Below are 22,907 nucleotides of genomic sequence, written 5' to 3' on the forward strand. Positions count from 1 at the left end.
CTGCCAAGAGCTGGCCGTCCAAACAAACTGAGCAACTGGGCAAGAAGGACCTTGGTCAAGGAGGTGACCAAGAATCCAATGACGACTCTGACAGAACTACAGAGTTATTTGGCTGAGATGGCAGAACCTGCCAGAAGGACAACAGACTCTACAGCATTTTACCAATCTGGGCTTTATGGGACATTGGCCAGATGGAAGCCATTCCTGAGAAAAAGGCACATGACAGCACCCCTAGATTTGGCAAAAAGGCATGTAAAAGAGGCAAAAGATTCTGTGGTCTGATGAAACAAAAATTGAACTAATTGGAGAAAACCAGGCACAGCTCATCACCCGCCTAACACCATCCCTACCGTGAAGCATGGTGGTGGCAGAATCATGCTATGCGGATGCTTTTTCAGCGGCAGGGACTAGGAGACTGGTAAGGATAGAGGGAACAATGAATGGAGCCAAATACAGGCAAATCCTTGATGAGAACCTGCTTCAGAGTGAAAATGACCTTAGACCAGGGAAAAGATGTATGTTCCTACAGGACAATGACCCCAAGCATACAGCCAAAGCAATGCTGGAATGACTTCAGAACAAGTTTATGAAAGTCCTTGAGTGACCCAGACAAAGGCCTGACTTGAATACCATTGAACATCTGTGGAAAGACTTGAAGATTGCTGTTCACTGTCACTCCCCATCTAATTTAACAGAGCTTGGAAGGAAGAATGGGCAAAATTCTCAAATCCAAATATGCAAAGCTGATGCATACATACCCAAGACAACTTAAAGTTGTAATCGCAACCAAAGATGTTCTACAAAGTAGTGACTCAGGTGTGTGAATACTTATGTAAATTAGATATTTCTGTACTTAATTTTCAATAAAGGTGTAAATAATTTGTACACATTTTTTTCACATTGTCATTATGGGTTATTGTGTGTAGATGGGTAAAAACAAATACTTCATCAATTTTGAATCCACGATGTAACACCAAGTGGAATAGGTCAAGGGGTGTGAATACTTTCTGAAGGAACTAGTTGTACTAATTGAATGCGGCTGTTCTAGGCCAGATTCTAGAACGTGTCACTGTATTCTAATGTTGATGTAGTGTAACAATTTGATTGTTTCAAAAGAGTTTCATCCCCCTTATATTGTTGATCAAATCTAATACACAGTAAATTCAGCATGGTAATTACATGTCTGAATCTCCTGAATTATATTAGGTATGTACTGCCCTCTAGTGTCTTTTTGAATACATGACAAGTCTTGCTGTTATTGAGTGTTATTCATGGAAGAGAAGATATGTCCTGATAAAAGTGTATTATTTTCTAGTTAAGTAATGTGTCAATATCCATATTGAGTTCAAGTGCATGATAAAACAATTTCTTTATAAAATAATTGTGAATACCGTATCTGTAATTGTCTCCCTGAGATTGGTTTTAATCCATTGCACACAGGAATGTGGTGTTGGCTAAAAACAAAATAAATAAACAAAGAACCAAGAGGTATGATGGCATTAACTCAGAATTGGGGTGCTATCTGTTGTATGTGTGTGTGTATGTGCTCATGTGTGTGCGTGCCTGCGTCCGTGTGAGTGTCAGGTTATTGACCCCTTCTCAGCTGGATTCCATTGTCTATTTGGTGGGCACCAGCACACAGAGCACTTGTATGAGGAAGAAAGGAGATTATTGGAGCATAATAATATGATGAGCAGGGAAGTTTCAGGGGCCTCCACATTGGGATGCTGCTATATTCAGTTCAGTTCTTACTGGGGTTGACATTTGGATCAGTCTGAATACAAGGTTTGAGTCGATTCTATTACAACTCAATAGATTCAAGACATTGATATTCAATACATCTATATATTGGAAATGTGCCTATCATTCCAATTTGGAGAGTGTACATCAAATGCACAGAATTACAGTTAACTCCAACATTTGTGGCACCCTTAAAAAATGGCTAATTATATTTTATACTAATACAATTGTAAAGAGAAATACATTTTTAACAAGTATCAAATCAAATCAAATCAAATGTATTTATATAGCCCTTCGTACATCAGCTGATATCTCAAAGTGCTGTACAGAAACCCAGCCTAAAACCCCAAACAGCAAGCAATGCAGGTGTAGAAGCACGGTGGCTAGGAAAAACTCCCTAGAAAGGCCAATACCTAGGAAGAAACCTAGAGAGGAACCAGGCTATGTGGGGTGGCCAGTCCTCTTCTGGCTGTGCCGGGTGGAGATTATAACAGAACATGGCCAAGATGTTCAAATGTTCATAAATGACCAGCATGGTCGAATAATAATAAGGCAGAACAGTTGAAATTGGAGCAGCAGCACAGTCAGGTGGAAGTTGAAACTGGAGCAGCAGCATGGCCAGGTGGACTGGGGACAGCAAGGAGTCATCATGTCAGGTAGTCCTGGGGCATGGTCCTAGGGCTCAGGTCAGTTGAAACTGGAACAGCAGCATGGCCAGGTGGACTGGGGACAGCAAGGAGTCATCATGTCAGGTAGTCCTGGGGCATGGTCCTAGGGCTCAGGTCCTCCGAGAGAGAGAAAGAAAGAGAGAAGGAGAGAATTAGAGAACGCACACTTAGATTCACACAGGACACCGAATAGGACAGGAGAAGTACTCCAGATTTAACAAACTGACCCCAGCCCCCCGACACATAAACTACTGCAGCATAAATACTGGAGGCTGAGACAGGAGGGGTCAGGAGACACTGTGGCCCCATCCGAGGACACCCCCGGACAGGGCCAAACAGGAAGGATATAACCCCACCCACTTTGCCAAAGCACAGCCCCCACACCACTAGAGGGATATCTTCAACCACCAACTTACCATCCTGAGACAAGGCTGAGTATAGCCCACAAAGATCTCCGCCACGGCACAACCCAAGGGGGGGGCGCCAACCCAGACAGGATGACCACAACAGTGAATCAACCCACTCAGGTGACGCACCCCCTCCAGGGACGGCATGAGAGAGCCCCAGCAAGCCAGTGACTCAGCCCCTGTAATAGGGTTAGAGGCAGAGAATCCCAGTGGAAAGAGGGGAACCGGCCAGGCAGAGACAGCAAGGGCGGTTCGTTGCTCCAGAGCCTTTCCGTTCACCTTCCCACCCCTGGGCCAGACTACACTCAATCATATGACCCACTGGAGAGATGAGTCTTCAGTAAAGACTTAAAGACTTAAAGTAATACATTTTATTCTCAAAAAGATAGGTGTCAAAACATTTTTGGAGGTGACTATAAATAAGACTAACCTATAGAATTGTAGGATATGGTGTCAAAAGTCAGTTAAGAACAAATTCTTATTTACAATGACGGTATACCCTAACCCGGACGATGATGGACCAATTGTGCGCCGCCCTATGGGACTCCCAATCACGGCCGGTTGTGATACAGCCTGAAATCAAACCAGTGTCTGTAGTGATGCCTCTAGCACTAAGATGCAGTGCCTTAGACCACGGTGCCACTCGGGAGCCCCCAATAATTGTAGATTTGGAGACCAAGTTCTGTAATTTTCCAACTTCGGCCCTTGGAGTGGCCAAGCCATCTTCCTCACTATGTGTGGGAACAAGATACACTTGCGTTCAATACCAGGCAAATGTATTTTTTTTAAATCAAAAAGATAGGTGTCAAAATTATTGGCACCCGTTTTCAAAACTCCGGCACCCTTTAGAGGATAACAACACTGAGCCTTTTTCTAAAATGTTTTATGAGTTTGGGGAAGACATTGGGAGGGATCCATACAAAATCTTTCCATATCCTTGATATCCTTCAGTCTGTGCTTATGGACTGCTCTCTTCAATATAAACCACAGGTTTTCAATGTGGTTTAAGACCGGAAACTGAATTGGTCATTGGAAAATGTAGATTTTGTGGTCAATTTATTATTTATTTGGGGATTCTGATGTGTGCGTGTGGTTATTGTCTTGCTGGAAGATCCACTTGCGGCCACATCTCAGCCTCCTGGCGGAGGCAGCCAGGTTTTGGGCAAAAAATGTCCTGGTACTTGGTAGAGTTTAGTGGAAGCAAAACAGTCCCATAATAAAGATCCACCACCATATTTTACAGTAGATATGAGGTTATGTTCTGCATGTGCATCCTTCTTTCGATGCAAAAGCCACCACTGGTTTGCGTGGCCAAAGAGCTCTATTTTCGTGTCATCAGACCATAACACTGGTTCCAATCCAAGGACCAAGGCCGTTTAGAAAACTCCAGGCATTTACATTGGATTGTCGCTCTCAAAGTTTTTTTCTGGCAACCCTTCCAAAGAACCAATTGGCATGGAGGTGGCATGTCATTGTAGATTTGGAGACTCGAAGATGCCACCAAGTTCTGTTATTCTCCAACTTTGGCCCTTGGGTTCTTCTTTGTCTCCCGAACCATCTTTGTCACTGTGCGTAGGGACAAGATACACTTGTGTCCAATACCAGGCAAGTTTACCACTGTTCCAATTGTTGGTAATTGTGGTAAGTGGTATATTTGTGTCTTTAGCAATTTTTTGCACACATTGCCTAATTTTTGGTACATTGTACAATCAATTAGTGAGAGAGGGCCTTAAATATCACATTTATTTGTATATATCCCCTGTACAGATACATCCCATAAAAATTGGTTCCTGTTTCAGTCATGTTTTTGGTCACATAGCTAGCTATTCGCTGGCGTAAGTGGAGAAACTTCAGGCTGAGGAGTATGTTTTACACATCCCCATGTGCTACATAGGTGCCAGTCAGACAATTTTTATCCAAAGAATGCAACACACTTTGAAAGGCGGTGACCAACGCTGGACATCGACTTGACAAGCTTGACATTGAGACAAGCATGATGCAAGACTTTGTACTCACTGAGTCCCACAGAGTATTTGCGCATGTGCACGGGTGCAATTCACGCTGCTACAATGAGGGTAGCTACAGTACCACAACAGCAGAAAAGTTTAGCCTCGCACTTCAACGCTTCTGATTGTTGCGGAAATTGACCCACTACTACTGTTAACTTTGTGCATCTACATCATCTTGTGTCATCTCACGGAGCTCACCTTTTAACCTAACCTAATCTATAACCTGACCTTATGCATTACTGCCCCCAGTGACAAGAAGTGACATCCCAAATACACATAAACTATACAACACATAAATGGCTCCTAGCCTCCCACATATAGGCTACTTTCTGTCCCTAACACTAAAACTAAATAAAAACGAGTAAAGTGAATCTGAAAACTAACTGAAAATAAACTGAATTTCAAATAATATTAAAACCAATAAAAATAAAAAACGATTTAAAAACACAAAAATATAATAACCTTGTTATATACAGTATTTTTTGCTCAACTTTATCAAGGCTGCAAATAATTTGAGGTGACTGTATAGTGTAGTTCTGTGTCAATAGTATCCATTTATTATTCTGTCTCTGTGGCCTCTCACAGTGAAGCCAGAGACAAGGTCACCTTGGAGCGGCCATGATGGCACCAGGCAGTCTTTTTGGAGGAGAGAGCGACAGGTCAACCAAACACAAAGCACACTCTTCTCTCTTTCAAGCTGCTCCTTTGGAGGACAGAACAGAGAGAGGGAAAACCCTTCTTCGAGGGGGATAGAGGGAAAGGAGTAGGGAGGGAGGAGGGGAGAAACGAGGGGGAGGTCCTAATTCACTATAGAGTTGAGGGAAAAAGACGTCAGAAGCGCCACGCGTCATTGAGTCAGCCGAGATGGTTCGGTTTACGTAAAGCGTGAGGTTGACGTACTGGGGACTGCAGAGAAGGGGGATATTTAACACCTTCAAGACCAGGTATAGTAATGTTGAGTTTTGTTGCATCAGATCATCAGAAATTGATACGGTGTTTCAGTCCTTGTGTTTTATACCATTGATGGGGCATTTTCTTGTGGTTCAAACTTGAAGGTCAAAAGACAAAAGAAAGGTGACTGTCATAAGCAGCTGTAATATATTGAGAAATTTACATTTTAGTGACATTTCAAAACAGAAAGAAATATAATTCTGATGGAATGATACACATTACATATGAGCTGTTTTGGTAAATCGGTATTGATTAATTGTTTGACAAAAAAACGATAGGATGGTATTCATAATATTCAAAAACAGTGACATACAGAACTTCTCCTCAAGATTTCTGCCCGCTTCTATTCAATACAACAGTTGGTGAGAGTGGTGAGATGCTTTCAACTTCTTCTCTACCTCAAGACCACGTACGTCAAGCACTCAAGTCATTAGATACATTGTTCCATCCAGACTCTTCACTGAATCATCTCTGACTTGATACATTGTCTGTTTTATAAAGGCCCCCACCAAATATCCAAACCCATCCTAAATTTCAAGAGGTTGACCTCATCAATACAATTATGAAAAATAACTTGCGATGTCCACTGGTTCCACTTTGGAGAGAGGTCACAGGGTCACAGACTACATCACATAAAACATTGATGGGGCAATAGAAGTAGAATAGGTGTCACTAACACAAACACTCAACTCAGAGACCTTAACCTAAAGTATATTTCTATATATGTCCCTAGAGCTGTCAGGGTGCCCTTCAGTCACCTACAATCATCCAGCTGATGCCCCAGCATGAGGATGGTGATGCAGAGGAGAGGAATGACATCATCATGTGATTGCCCTCCTACTTGCACGTCCTCCCCTGGGTACAGACATGCCGGCCGGGAGTCTCTCACTCTCTTTTTCTCTATCCCTCTCTTTCAATGACTCTCTCTCTGCTGCTTCGAGGAGAGGGGTGGGATACTGTATCAACCAAGCCTCCACTTCCTCCCTTATCCATTTCTCTTGCAATCCCCCTTTCCCTCCCACCTCTCTCTCTCTTCCTATCCCCCGTTCTTCTGTCCTCCTTTCCTGAGCTGAAGGAGAAGCCCTCAACCCCCCCTCCCCTTGCCATACCCTCCGCAAGCAGCCCCGGCTCAGCCAATCAGTGTACGGTGGGGGCAGGGCTTAGCTGACCACCATTCCAGTGCAGCACTGCATCCACCAACAGACAGGCAGCTAGCAGGGAGCAGCTAGAAGAGCTAGCACCATAGCACTGAGACACAGACAAGACACTGTGTGTGTGCCTATGTGTGTGCAACCAAGGCACAGCTTCTTCTTCTTCACTGTTTTACTAGCACTTTTACCTCACAATTATTTTCAAAGGGGACTAGGGCAGCTCAGGTCTGCGTTTCCTCCTCATTAGAATAAAGAAGGGATCAGTGAAGGACAAGAGAGAGCTTGGATATCGGTTGTTCTTTCCTCCCTTTTCTCTCACCTCCCTCCGTCCGTCAGTCGCTGACAGCCCTCGCATACGTGCAGGCAGGATGATAGCGGCACAGCTTCTGGCATATTACTTCACTGAGCTGAAGGATGACCAGGTTAAGAAGGTGAGTGACTACAACACTTTTACTGTACTCTTCCCTCTAGAATGGGTCAGTTTTGCAAGAGTAGACGCTGCTGACAGTCATGGACACTGGTTGATGGTTGATGCTATCTGCATATCAATATGCCTCTGGGACATGTGATGAGGCTGGGCGAGGATTGAGCTTTGGGAGGGAAGCCATGATGGACATCTGATTTAATATTGATGAGTGGTTAGTCTTGTCTAGAGTAAGTGTTGGAACAGGAGTGTGCAGTTTTTAATAAACACACTGTGTGTCCTTGAGATTAGGATGTGCCAGCTTGGTGGGCTAGCTGGTGGTGGTCGTGATGCAGTGCATGCTAGCCCCCCTCTCATCACTAAGGAGTGTTTCCGGGGCGTCTGTTGCCGGGGCGTCTGAAGCAGACAGGTGTCTGTGAGCTAGAGGCTGCTTAGAAGGAAGCTGTGAGCACTTCCTCTCTCCCTCCCCCTCTTCTTCTCTCTCTCTCTGACTCCTCTCTCAGTCTCTCCCTCTCCATCGTCATGGAAACGGTTAAAGTGCAAACCCCACCTTGCCTCGCCATCCTCCTCCTCTGACACTAGGCCTGTAACCAAATCAATTCCCTCGTTCATTCCCGTGGATAGGAGGGGACACGCCCGTTAGTGATAGACAGATGTTGACCTCAGATCAGAACAGAAACAAGGTACAACATGTAGATGTCTGAGAAGCATCAGAGAATCTAGTTGTCTCAGGACACACATTATACATGAATAAATTCATTGGTTTTGACTTGACCTATGTGACATCCCCTAGAGACTGAGTAAAGACAGAGTGGCTCGTTCTCTGACGAAGTGTGGGATAGGATTTGTGATGTCATACGTGACGTGTAGTGCAGCATGTGCACGTGCCCCTAGTACTGTAGCTAGTTACTAATGTGTGATTCACCACAGCAGTGAAAATGTTAAGGCCCCTGGGAATAAACTCAGTTAACCATTACATTCCTGATTAAGACCTGTATGAGGGCTGATTCAGCAAAATATTAAATTATCTTAATCATTACATTTTTTTGATGCCCCAAAATTGTACTAATACTTACCATTGTGATGAAAACAGATGGTCTCTGATAGTGTGCATTTCATTCGTTTGTAGCCTACTACTACTTAATTACTAGCGTCACACACATACTCGTCTCTATGTGAAGGCTGCACAATGCTATTTATATCAGGACAATCATTCTCCAGCTATCGGCTCTACAGCAGTAATATTTTTCAGCTCAGCTCTTCTTTTTGGAGCCCCATAGCGACTGGTGAATACTAATGCCACTGCAAGAGATTATATAATAATCTGTGGATCCTATCCAGTTGTTCCCTGTGGATTGTGTTCCATTGCACTCTGGAATAATATAACAACTTTTAATGTCTGTCTGTCTTCATATTGCTAAGTACCTGCACTCCATCATTGGTTGAGTAATATACAGTATCATAACGATACATAATAGTTAGGGTCAGTAAAACTCAAGACCCTAATCTTCGTATATACTGTATCATGATGACATATCATCATAACATATTGTATCCATTCTTTCCTGTGGTGGTCTATAGATCGACAAGTACCTTTACTCTATGCGTTTCTCTGACGAGACGCTGCATGACATCAAGTGTCGGTTCCGGCGGGAGCTGGAGAACGGGCTGGGCCGCGACACCCACACCACCGCGACCGTCAAGATGCTGCCCACTTTTGTCAGGTCCATCCCTGATGGATCAGGTAAAGTGTCAAGTCAATACAGAGTAAACTTCAATGCAATAGTGGTTCTGTGTGGTTCAGTTGGTTCACGAGCCAAAACGGGTTCCTGAAAATTGTGCACAAAGTCATCCATTTCATATGATGTTACATCCTGCAAAAAATTATTATAATAATATTCCTGCAATTCGGATGATATGTTACGAATTGGAAAGTGCTTAATTAATATCGCCTTCAATCTCTTTAATAAAGTACAGCAATATATACGTACATTGGAAATAATCCACACTGCCTCTCTGCATTACAAAAAAACCTATACATTCATAATCATAAGATAATGGGGTGGATCCCATTTGGACCTGCAGCTTGCATATCTACTAGCATGTCCTTTCAGGCTACTTCTAGTAAAAGCACTTTTAACTCTACATTGAAAATAGTGTTTATACTGTAAGCACTTTAAAGCACACTACACTCGCAGCTTATCTATGCTTCAAAAATGTGCTGAGGTGTTTTAAATGGCCTGTGCCATTCTGTGCCATTAGGCTTTTTGTGTGTACTGTGTGGCCCCTGTATTTGAACTTGGCAGGTCATATGGCCACCTAGCGCCATTGTTGTGAGCTCAGGAGCAAAGCAGTGCTCTCTGTGGCCACTAGAGTGTCTAGGGGCTGTCAGTATGATTAGCTGTGCTATAGCAGTGCATGATAACATTTAATATCACTGACGCTGATCATTCAACTGCTAGATACAGAGACACTGAGCTCATGCAAAATGATGCAGGGGTCCACCGTTGGGGTAGTTCGGTTTATTGGGGACAGTTGGGATTATTTTTGTTCAGTTTATAGTATATACAATGTATATGTTGTAGTTGAAATTTAAAGTTACATGTAAGATTTATAGTTTAAGACATGAAAAAAGAGGAGATGAGTTCACTGTTTGTTTCCTTGTTTGTTTACAGCTGATTGCCTGTCAACATCAGTTAAAATGCCCAGCCCTCGCTAATAAATAACTAGAGTATTGGGTTACATTAACAAATGGAATGTTGAATGTCAACAGGCAATCTTCCCAGCATAAAGTTACTACTTTGGAGAAGAGGATGGAAAATACTATATGTAAAATGTTGCCTGATAATAAAATGTCAGAAAGCTATTTTGAACTTGCTGATTGTGGAGGCCACTGCGGATAGTAGAGGCCACTGATAGTAGAGCCCACTGCTGATTGTAGAGGCCACTGCTGATAGTAGAGGGCATTGTCAAGAGGTTTACTCCAAATATCCAACCTATGCATAGACCAGGGTGGCCTATCTTTGTTTGTAAACAGAGTGGCCTGTGGACAGTAAATCCCGAGGCCCAACAAGGCTAGCCTTGCAGAGGGGTCGTATCATAAAGCCAGCCTGCCATGAGCAGTTCCCTGTCATCTTGCATGTTATAAATAGCCATAGTTTTCAGCCACTGGACATGAGAGGGTCTGGGAAGGGGGATTCAGTCAAAGTTCAAAGTTGAGGCTATGGTGACAGCTGACAACTGATATGTGTCAAGTATGTGAGATGTGTGCAAAAGTATTATCAACAATTTACTTAGTTACACAGGCCAATCACAAGCCATCAATGCCATGATCAACAAGATAGCAACACATGCAATATATTTTCTGTGATGGTATTCTCTACAGAGTATGGAAAGATGACTATCAACAGTGGAGAACTCTTTTAACTGCAGGCCCTTTATTGTAAACTACAATCTAGATGGAACAGCAGTACTCTATAACAGTGTTATAACAGAACATTACCTAGTTAGCCTGAGGATAGAATTCTACTTTGCTTTAATGGCAGCTACAAATGGAGCCATCGTCTAGTCTGTAGGCCATCAGACACACCTCCATCCAATACAGCTCAGTGACATTTCATTCCAGACAGGTCAAGGGAACAGATTGTGATAATGCTCTGTGGTCAACACCAGACAGATAGTGTAATTAGATCAGCTTAGTGTCTGGAGTACACAAACAGCTTGGTGCTTGATATATACAATCAAATATAAACAGGCCTTTCTTTACCTTTTGAGGACACAGTATGATTTTGTCTCCCTTCCTAGAATGACATAATCCTGACATATAGCACCTGGCAGGCAATCAATTCAGTTCACCTAAAATACATTTTGTAGAAAGTAACACGCTGCTTGAAAGACACTAGAAAATAGGTAATGTTGTTCATGTATTTTCTTCTGTGTTTTTATTTAATTTTCTCCAATCTGACAGAAAAGGGGGATTTCTTAGCTCTGGATCTGGGTGGCTCCAACTTCCGTATCCTGCGCGTGAAGGTGACACAAGACAAGAAGCAGCCGGTTCAGATGGAAAGCCTGGTCTACGAGACCCCTGAGGACATTATCCATGGGAGTGGGACGCAGGTCAACAACACCACCAAAAAATAAAACTAAACACCCTCAAAAATACAACAAAACAAACTCAAACAACAAAAAACACCCTCAAAACTGCCCAAACACTCCCAGACCATTGCCGATAGTCTCATTCACTCACATCAGAGGTTCACCGGGTCAAACAATAAGGATCACTCTGTATAAAAGCAGTCACTCAATATTGTTGTATGGATCTGTTTGTTTTATGAAGTGGGTGTGACATCAAGACCCCCATCACTACACTGTTGACATCTGTTGACTGTTGAAACTCCCGGGAGAGAGGGCAGTTGGCAACAGTAACGTGATACCCACAACAATTCTGTAACGAGAGAGATCAATTGTAATTGGTTGAAACAAAAAAAAACATTCCACACTGTAACCTATAGGCCTACAGAGTGGTCGTAGTGGAGGACTGACTTGAAGAACTGCTGGCCACCATCATGATTTACCAATTCAAACCAGTTAAATTGTTAATTAGGGGTTTGACAAGCCAATAGGGTTGGGTTGCTTCTACTGTTATTATGTGTAATTGTATAACTGCGTGCTTCTGTCTCACTCCTCAATGCAAGTTATTTTTATGTCTGTAGCTCTTTGACCATGTCGCAGAATGCCTTGGTGACTTCATGGAGAAGCAAAAGATCAAGGATAAAAAACTCCCTGTAGGATTCACATTCTCCTTCCCATGTGCACAAACTAAACTGGACGAGGTAAGAGGTTCCAATAATGTATGCTTTTATAATGTTTTAATGCTTTATTTGAGATGTTGATAAACCACAATAAATGGCATAATTGGTTTAATTATATTTAAGTATAAGACAACTTTTAGGGTTTGAGTTTGCACAGTTCTGTTGTAGAGTATACAACTGCGGGGGTGGTACCTGCCTGGGGGACAAAATCCTAATTTTAAAAGCCATTTTAAAAGCCAACACTAGCCAACACCAGTTAACACCAGCTAAAACTAGCTAAGACTAGCCAACACCAGCTAACTCTAGCTAAGACTAGCTAACTCTAGCCAACACTAGCTAACACTAGCTAAGACTAGCCAACACCAGTCAACACCAGTCAACACCAGCTAACACTAGCTAAGACTAACACTAGGTGGTCATAGGACAGATTTATTAAAGAAAGTGCTGTCTGTTAAAGGCCGTCTTAGTGACTTGGACAAAGAAGTTTAAAGTGAGTGGTGTAGAAGGCATGGACGTTGTGAAGCTTCTGAACAAGGCCATCAAGAAACGAGGGGTGAGTTTTCTTATTTCTTAACCATAATTGAATTACCACGTGTGCCACTAAAAGAGAATTAGAAAACATATTGTATTTGTCAGGACTATGAAGCTGACATCATGGCAGTGGTCAATGACACAACCGGAACAATGATGACCTGTGGGTTCGACGATCAACGATGTGAAGTTGGCATTATCATAGGTGAGGATACACAGCATTCAAGACATGTATGTTCGCATACACTCAAAAGGGTTATTGATAAAAGGTGGTAAAAGAACTGTGCAGCTTGCCAATGGCAAAGAATGATTGTGTCATTGTAGACTCATGTTACTTCTAAAATTAAGTGAAAATTAAGCAGATGCCCATTTTGCGGCACAGCATTCTACTGTGGCTTGCCGTAGTGCTCCAGACAGGTTATTTACTAGGCTGGGTGTACTTTCAGGTACTGGTACTAATGCCTGCTACATGGAGGAGCTGCGGCACATTGACCTGGTGGAGGGAGACGAGGGCAGGATGTGCATCAACACAGAGTGGGGGGCGTTCGGGGACGACGGGTCCCTGGAGGACCTCCGTACAGAATTTGACCGGGAGATCGACCGAGGCTCCCTCAACCCTGGGAAACAGCTGTAAGTCAAGACAGCAGGGCCTACATGGTACTCGGGATTGCTATGTGGAATATGTGTTGATAGTTGTTGCTATAACGGACTTATGACCTAAAGCTAATTACAGTACAATTTGTCAGTTAAATTTGTCAGTTAAAAATCACTACAAGTGATAAATATATAGGGCTCCAGGCCAGGGGCTTGCCACCCTCACCGCCAAGATAAAACAGAAAACAGTGTAGACATTGTTCAACCCAAGCAGGTATTTACAAAATCTCTGGGAAGAGTCATGTCACAAAACAATAAATCCTCAGAGAACGTAAAGCTGTGTATTTGTTTACAAGCCCTAAAAATAAACTGACAGTGTCTCTGTTGTGTCTGTGTCTGGGAAGGTTTGAGAAGATGGCCAGCGGGATGTTTATGGGAGAGCTGGTCCGCCTCATCCTGGTCAAGATGGCCAAGGAGGGACTGCTTTTCGAGGGTCGGATAACCCCTGAGCTTCTGACAAAAGGGAAGATCGAAACGAAGCATGTTTCAGCCATTGAGAAGTAAGAGGTCAACCATGGAGTTTCTTCCAAGGAAAATATACACAACTCCATTGTTTTTGTGGACTATATGACCTCCATTACATACAATGAAATGTTATTTGAGGCTAAGTGAGCTGTAGAGCTCATGCACTACATAAATTCTTGCCATTGAACTCTCTCTCCCCATGACAGGAGCAAGGAAGGCCTGACCAAATGCAAAGAGATTCTAACGAGGCTTGGGGTGGAGCCTTCTCAAGAGGACTGTGTTGCCGTACAACACGTGTGCACTATCGTATCCTTCCGCTCTGCGAACCTCATCGCAGCTACACTGGGAGGTATCCTTACTCGGCTGAAGGACAACAAGGGAGTCGCCCGCCTGCGCACCACTGTGGGCATTGATGGGTCGATGTACAAGATGCACCCTCAGTGAGTACTCAAACCTGCAGGAGGTTGATAGGACCTCCTCTGTGCAAGAACACAATAAGAGAACAGGAGGGAATTTCAAAATAGCCACAGGTGTAAAGAATATGCTGGTCTCTACCACAAGTGATGATGCAATAACATATCAAGATTGCTATTTCCTTGACAAGTACAAAAATCCAAACAGCTTGTAATCTCTTCCATTCATCCGCCCTTCTCTCTCTGCAGATATGCCCGACGTCTCCACAAGACGGTGCGGCGTTTGGTGCCCGACTCTGATGTCCGTTTCCTGCTGTCCGAGAGTGGAAGTGCCAAGGGTGCTGCCATGGTGACGGCGGTAGCGTACCGTCTGGCCGACCAGACACGTCAGATCGCCCAGACACTGGCCGAGTTCCGTCTGAGCAAAGCCCAGCTGCTGGAGGTGAAGAAGAGGATGAGGACAGAGATCGAGAACGGCCTGGGGAAAAAGACCCACGACTCAGCCACAGTCAAGATGCTGCCCACCTACGTGCGCAGCACGCCTGACGGAACAGGTGACCAACAGGAGGGGGTTGTGGAAGGATGGATGGCTGGATAGCATGAAGGATTTAAATGCGGAATTAATATATCTTCTCACCACTATTCAGAGTTGGCGGGAATCAGTTCCATCTGAATTGTAGTCGAATCAAGAATTCAATTACACTTCCATAGAGGAATTCCTTGTTCAACCGTTAGGGAATAAAATGGGACTGACCCCCGCAAAAGTTTAAAAGCTTCAGTACTTTCAAAATTGGTCTACTTTTTGTACTTTTTGTATAATCCTTGGGCATTTGCATGTTAGAATCCCTTTGTTTTTACTGAACCGTTACCCAATATCCCTGCCTAATCTGAACAGCAGATGAATGTCACCGACCTCAAGCAATTCATACAGGTAGAACTATGAGAATCGACATTTGAAGCATGAGAATATCTTATGGAAATAGTGGTCGTTTGTATGGTTTTGTAAAATCATTAGCTAATAAGCCAGCTCTCATGTTACAGAAAATGGGGATTTTCTGGCTCTGGATCTGGGAGGAACAAACTTCCGGGTGCTGTTGGTTAAGATCCGTAGTGGGAAAAGGCGTACAGTGGAGATGCACAACAAAATCTACGCCATTCCCATCGAGGTCATGCAGGGCACGGGAGAGGAGGTACAGCAATGGCTGAAATGACTAAATGTCATTAGCCAAAAGCCATTCGATTCAGTCTCAATTCATGAACTATGATTCATCCGTTTTCAAATGTCCAAATAATTGAGTCTAATGTATTTCTGTCTGCACTGAAATAAATACAGTCAGCACATCATCAGTCAGCGTATGATTATTAAAGCCGTTTTTTTCCACCGTTTCCTCCAGCTCTTTGACCACATTGTGCACTGCATCTCTGACTTCCTGGACTACATGGGCATGAAGAGTGCCCGTCTGCCTCTGGGCTTCACCTTTTCCTTCCCCTGCCACCAGAAGAGCCTGGATGCAGTGAGTAGTTTATCTGCTGGCTAACATCTACCCTGGATGAGAACCCAAAATATATCCTGTTACGCAAGAGCCTCCAAAAATGGAATCACTCTCACTGACAATTATGATCAACATTCGCATTTCACAGTTTATTTCATTGATCGTTCTGAGTGATAGTCGTATCTAATGTAACTATAAAATATGTAGAGCTGGGACGATAAATCTAAAATTATTGACACCGAAGGCATTTTGCTGATATCGTTCATTGTGATAAGTAGCATATACTAGAGAAATGTGAAGTTTGAAATTCTAGAAGTTTGCTAATATGGGTGATTGTTAATGGGACAATTGATGCTCAAACAATCTTTGTTTTTTTGTGTGTAATAATAAAATGATGGTGTACATTATAAAAAATGTATATATATATATATATAAATGTATCGTTCTATTTTAGCGTTATCGCATAAATTCATGCAATTTATCGCAATATGGATTTTTGGCCATATCGTCCAGCTCTAGGTGATAGTAGCGTAACCAAAAAGTGCCTTTTCTGTTTTTCAGGGTATCCTTGTGAACTGGACCAAAGGCTTCAAATGCACAGACTGTGAGGGTGAAGACGTGGTGGAGCTTCTCCGGGAAGGCATCAAGAGGAAAGAGGTGAGGTTGGACACCACGCCTTATTTCACACCACTGTGATAATATGTAACACCTCCCCACAATATAACTCCATAGAGTAGAATCAAATAACTGGTGTGGAACCAGTTGCCAACCATTTTTCAGTGAGAATCACTATTGGCTCATTGATTTGTTGCTAGAAGTCGCTGGGTGACGTTTTGCCGTTGCCATGACGAAGTCACAGCACCAATTTGCCCTGCACAGCTGCGGTTCCCGACATAGCGTTTTCGCCACCTCTCCCACTGCACACCCCCTCCCCTTGTGCTTCTCTGCCTATCTGTGCACCATTGCAGTGCCTTTATTGCACAGACAGCGTCTCCCATGTTTTGCGGCAGAAAAGTCTGAGTGGGAAAAGTCGCTAAATGCTATCAAAACCATAGAAATCCTTTGTGGGAAAACTCCCCAAAGGCAGCCTGAAAAGTAGTGAATTTGTTGCTAGGCTCTTTTATCAATAAATGTTGCTGGAGGTGTCTGAAAACTCGCTAAATATAGTAACAAAATCGCTAAATTGGCAATACTGTGTGGAACTGTCATTACACTCATGCGCCATAACTGAACTGCCACTACACTGTCTCAGTCACCATCAACATTAACACCCCACGTAAAGGTTGATCTCATTCATAACACCATTTATCAACAATAAATCACTCTATGCATTTGGAAATACTGATACCATCCCAAGTAACAATGTTTCAATTGATTCAACAATGCAAAATGCCAGACCACAATATAAAAATAAAAAAACAATAGCATATCATGCTAAGTTAGCATTAGGAGCATATGCTAGTAGCATATGCAATGTCTCCATTGGCAACTTTCAGCCGTGCTGCAGTAACTCGGTTATACTCAATGTGCTTCGGTCATTCTGGACTTGTTGTTCTGAGGGGTTCTCAGCCCAAATCACACACCAACATGTTTCTCAGTATCTTTTTGATCAATTTCACCTTTTTAGATGGAGGATAGAGTAAGTATTAGTTGAATGTCAATGAGCAAATTGATTCGGGCAAAAAACCCAAAACAGTAAAACAGAGCCGCAATGCTAGTCTCGAAAACCTGTCCCTAGGCAACACAGTGACTAGAGCCTGGTTTCAATTATGGACTATTTTGGCATAGAGGAAGTACGTAATTACCTACGTCACTACTTTATCGGCTTGAATAAAATACTAAATATTGGCAAAATAAAAAAATACTAAATATTGGCTAGCAAGATGGAGATCACTTTGGTTATTTTTAACTACTTTAACTAAAACCACTGCAAAGGTTTTTCCTGCAAGTTTTGGTTTTGAATCGCGACGTTCAGGCATGACTGCCTCATGATTTGTTGGAGAGCCAAGATAATAGCTTTTTTTTAATCGATGTACTGTAGGTAGTGACGTAGTTAATCTATAACATAAAGAGTCAATTACTGAAACCAGTCCCTAGTCACTGTGTTGCCTAGGGTTGGATTTCCAGGACTACCGCAATGCAGAGGTGTGGAAATTGTTTAAATAGCATGTTATTAACATGGGAAAATTGTAATAAACAAGAATGCAAAAATTACTGTAAATAGTTATAGGAAACGTATAAGACAAATGAACTTGAGAGTGTTTGTTGTGACCATTGTTGTGACCAAATTGCGAGTTTATATTTCTAGCAACAACAACAAAAAATCAGGATCTTTACAAATGGGAATGGGGATATGATATCTTTTTGTCAATTGTGTGTGTATGTGTGTGTATGCCTGTCTGTCTCCTGTCTGAGCTTCTGCATAATAATGAATGTGTGGAGGGTCAGTGGGTTGCATTGTTCTTGGAGTGCTATTTGAAAGGTTGCCATGTCTGATATCATCTTTCAGTTGAACCAGCCATTCACTAACATTTCCAGGGGGGGGAAAGTGGATAATTCATTGAGAAATAACTGAGAAATAACCATTTGTACACACCAACACTCACACTGAAAATAATATCATGTTTTTTGCTTTACAACATGATGCATGACTCTAAATGGAGGTTTGTTTTCTGGTTGTGACAGTAAATTAAGGTGACGAATGAGGTTACTATTTAAAGCATTGGGTGAAGCAGAAAATGTATAGTTCAACTCACTCAAATGTACTGTTCAACTCATAATGTTGTTTGTGTGTATGTGTAGGAGTTTGATCTGGATGTGGTAGCTGTGGTGAACGACACTGTTGGAACAATGATGACGTGTGCATATGAAGAGCCCACCTGTGAGGTTGGACTTATTGCAGGTATACAGTCCACTACTTATTTTAATCAACACAACCTTGTTTTTTCTATCAAATGCAAAATAAGTTGATGAAATTGGATACAACGCTAATGGCTAAAACTTTTATACCAAATTGTATATAATTTACTGTAATGTACATTGTAATAAGCAGTATATCCGCAATACATGTAATACTGTATAGATTTATAGACCTGGGATGTCACGTGCATTATAAACCTAAGACCTGGGATGTCATGTGCATTCTAACAGGGACAGGTAGTAATGCGTGTTACATGGAGGAGATGAGGAACATAGAGACGGTGGAGGGGAACGAGGGACGCATGTGCGTCAACATGGAGTGGGGCGCCTTCGGGGACAATGGGTGCCTGGACGATATCAGGACGCAGTACGACTGCGCTGTGGACGAGAACTCACTCAACGAGGGCAAACAGAGGTGACAATTGAACAGCCAAACTAGTAAATGGCTGAAATTTGTTTTAGGTTATTTTTTATTTTTTTGGGCCTGAGTGTTTTGTTAATGGCCTGAGCATGCACCTGTACTTTATCGTATTTGAACCAGAATCCTTTATTGACTCTAAAATACTTTATTGTTATCCATAATAAAATGGTGCTTGGTTGTGATTGTTGGTATGTTAGACTAAGAGTCATCTATGGTCTACTGTACTATGTTCCCTGAGGAAAGATGGGCCAAACTAAATAACTAAGTTATATGCCTCAAATTTTGGGTATGTTTCACTCCATGTCTCAGGTATGAGAAGATGTGTAGCGGCATGTACTTGGGAGAAATTGTGAGGAACATCCTGATTGACCTGACCAAGCGCGGCTTCCTGTTCCGTGGAAAGATCTCTGAGACGCTGAAGACCAGAGGCATCTTTGAGACCAAGTTCCTGTCCCAGATAGAGAGGTAGGGAACATGTGATTAAACAAAAAAATCTCTCGCTGTACTTAAATTTGACCCTATTAACTAAGGATATACACCTGGGGGTGTGCATAAGAATCCTGTTGTAATTTGGGGTGTACAGAGATTATCTACGCTGTTGAGAACCAACACTTAATACAATTACAAATTGTTTACAACAATTGCATCTACATTGTTACAAACACATAAGAATATGATAGACACCTTTATGAGACTGTAACCAATATTAGGCCTACCTGTATGCACAAGTAACTATTCAGTATCCAGTGATCCAATGGCTCTTGATGGACCTTTAACCCTTTCTTCCCCCAGCGATCGCCTGGCCTTGCTGCAGGTCAGGGCCATCCTACAGCAGCTGGGTCTGGACAGCACATGTGACGACAGTATCATCGTCAAGGAGGTATGCAGCACCGTGTCCCTCCGTGCGGCTCAGATCTGCGGAGCCGGAATGGCCGGCGTGGTGGACAAGATTCGTGAGAACAGAGGGCTGGACCACCTAGACGTCACTGTGGGGGTTGACGGAACACTATACAAACTGCACCCACAGTGAGTGATGGAGGGATAGAGAGAAAGGAAGGGAGAGGGAAAAAAGGAGAGCCAGTGTTAGCTCATAGTAAACTAAATCCAAAGCTTCCTTAAAATGTTAAAAGGTGGAAATTAGAAGCATTTCCATAATGACGTGTGATATTAGTGTCAGAGGATAAGGACATTTCACATCTGCTACATCTTGTCTACTTAGATATCATAGAAATAGAACTCTGAGTACAACTGTAATGAATCCGCATCATCAATTCAGTGATACAGTGGGGCAAAAAAGTATTTAGTCAGCCACCAATTGTGCAAGTTCTCCCACTTAAAAAGATGAGAGGCCTGTAATTTTAATCATAGGTACACTTCAACTATGACAGACAAAATGAGAAGAAAAAAATCCAGAAAATCACATTGTAGGATTTTTAATGAATTTATTTGCAAATTATGGTGGAAAATAAGTATTTGGTCAATAACAAAAGTTTATCTCAATACTTTGTTATATAGCCTTTGTTGGCAATGACAGAGGTCAAACGTTTTCTGTAACTCTTCACAAGGTTTTCACACACTGTTGCTGGTATTTTGGCCCATTCCTCCATGCAGATCTGCTCTAGAGCAGTGATGTTTTGGGGCTGTTGCTGGGCAACACGGACTTTCAACTCCCTCCAAAGATTTTCTATGGGGTTGAGATCTGGAGACTGGCTAGGCCCCTCCAGGACCTTGAAATGCTTCTTACGAAGCCACTCCTTCGTTGCCCAGGCGGTGTGTTTGGGATCATTGTCATGCTGAAAGACCCAGCCACGTTTCATCTTCAATGCCCTTGCTGATGTAAGGTTTTCACTCAAAATCTCACGATACATGGCCCCATTCATTCTTTCCTTTACACGGATCAGTCGTCCTGGTCCCTTTGCAGAAAAACAGCCCCAAAGCATGATGCTTCCACCCCCATGCTTCACAGTAGGTATGGTGTTCTTTGGATGCAACTCAGCATTCTTTGTCCTCCAAACACGATGAGTTGAGTTTTTACCAAAAAGTTATATTTTGGTTTCATCTGACCATATGACATTCTCCCAATTCTCCCAATCTTCTTCTGGATCATCCAAATGCTCTCTAGCAAACTTCAGACGGGCCTGGAGATGTACTGGCTTAAGCAGGGGGACACGTCTGCTCAAGCTGCTTACCTATTGCAGATTCAGTCTTCCCAGCCTAGTGCAGGTCTACAATTTTGTTTCTGGTGTCCTTTGACAGCTCTTTGGTCTTGGCCATAGTGGAGTTTGGAGTGTGACTGTTTGAAGTTGTGGACAGGTGTCTTTTATACTGATAACAAGTTCAAACTGGTGCCATTAATACAGGTAACAAGTGGAGGACAGAGGAGCCTCTTAAAGAAGAAGTTACAGGCCTGTGAGAGCCAGAAATCTTGCTTGTTTGTAGGTGACCAAATACTTATTTTCCACCATAATTTGCAAATTAATTAATTAAAAATCCTACAATGTGATTTTCTGGATTTCTTTTCTCTCATTTTGTCTGTCATAGTTGACGTGTACCTATAATGAAAATTACAGGCCTCGCTCATCTTTTTAAGTGGGAGAACTTGCACAATTGGTGGCTGACTAAATACTTTTTTGCCCCACTGTATGTCCTATAAGAGACAATTATCCTTATACTCGTCTGACTATGTGTGCCTGTCTCTCCAGCTTTTCCCGGATCTTCCACCAGACAGTGAAGGAGCTCGCCCCCAAGTGTAACGTCAACTTCCTGTTGTCGGAGGATGGGAGCGGCAAGGGTGCAGCCCTCATCACAGCCGTGGGCTGTCGCCAGAGAGCGCAAGAGGCGCAGCAAGCGGCTCAGCAAGCGTAATGAGTCGCCCCTCCCATCACCTGTACAACGCCCTGCTACTCCAACTTTTCTTCCACCCACCGCACAGCTCTTCTCTACATCTTCCCATAGCCCCGACAGCCGTGACTCCACCTGGCCACTCTCACAGCCGGAGACATGTCCGCATGCTTAGGGAAGTAAAAATACTAGAATATTTCACCTTTATTTATTTATAATGCACCAGAAGGGTTTATCATTTAAATGTTTGTAAATTTTCCTCGATAGCATGTTGTCTTAAGTATCTGATAAATATAGTGCAAAACGTGTGTATTGTATAACAAAAGTTGGATTTTGCACCAAACAAAAAGTTCTCTGTACTTTCTACTGGATATGCGAGTTACAAGAGTGATAGTATTTTGGTGGAACTCTCAATTGAACCATTGAACATTTAATCCAATGAATGATACAACAACTCCTTTATAGTGATTACACTCTTTATATATATTTTCCAAAAAGGCCTGTGTTTATAGGGTGGAAAGCAAGAGTCACGGCTGTAAAAAGTCATAATTTTACACACCACCTACATACTATTTTCACACAATGTACTAGTCTACTACTATTTTTTTGTGTAAATGTATGTCAAAAGTAAGTCACATAATACAGTATTCCGCCTTCACCTAACCACTTTTTCTGAGGAGCTTGGAGAGTTGAATGACCCCCCCGCCCCCCCAGTTAAAGTGTACTACCTTGTTGCTACATATATGTGAATTACTACTATACCTTAGGTGTTGTGTTTTGTGTTCATTCCCACCTATACCTACGCATTGTGTGCAGAAATAATAAATGTTAATTGGGCCCCAAGACAAGAGTGGCTACTCCGAGCGCTTCTGTGTGTACTTGTGGCTGAATGTCTCTGTGAGTTCTACTGTAACATGACCTGAATGTCTCTGTGAGTCCTACTGTAACATGACCTGAATGTCTCTGCGAGTCCTACTGTAACATGACCTGAATGTCTCTGTGAGTCCTA

General features: G+C 42.6%; 1 protein-coding gene across 1 annotated transcript; it reads left to right on the forward strand.

Annotated features, from left to right (window-relative positions):
* The first annotated feature begins 6,958 nt into the window (after window positions 1-6,958).
* Window positions 6,959-22,761, forward strand: LOC109888971 (hexokinase-1). The gene is made up of 18 exons (XM_020480121.2): window positions 6,959-7,357; window positions 8,932-9,094; window positions 11,318-11,466; window positions 12,063-12,182; window positions 12,619-12,714; window positions 12,798-12,897; window positions 13,139-13,322; window positions 13,691-13,846; window positions 14,018-14,251; window positions 14,474-14,778; window positions 15,266-15,414; window positions 15,619-15,738; window positions 16,279-16,374; window positions 18,520-18,619; window positions 18,868-19,051; window positions 19,367-19,522; window positions 19,850-20,083; window positions 21,760-22,761. Exons 1-18 carry the CDS (start codon window positions 7,295-7,297, stop codon window positions 21,920-21,922), a joined length of 2,772 nt encoding a protein of 923 aa, XP_020335710.1. The 5' UTR covers window positions 6,959-7,294; the 3' UTR covers window positions 21,923-22,761.
* The last annotated feature ends 146 nt before the right edge of the window (window positions 22,762-22,907 follow it).

The sequence above is a fragment of the Oncorhynchus kisutch genome, linkage group LG1 (genome assembly GCF_002021735.2).
Source record: "Oncorhynchus kisutch isolate 150728-3 linkage group LG1, Okis_V2, whole genome shotgun sequence".
NCBI lineage: Eukaryota > Metazoa > Chordata > Actinopteri > Salmoniformes > Salmonidae > Oncorhynchus > Oncorhynchus kisutch.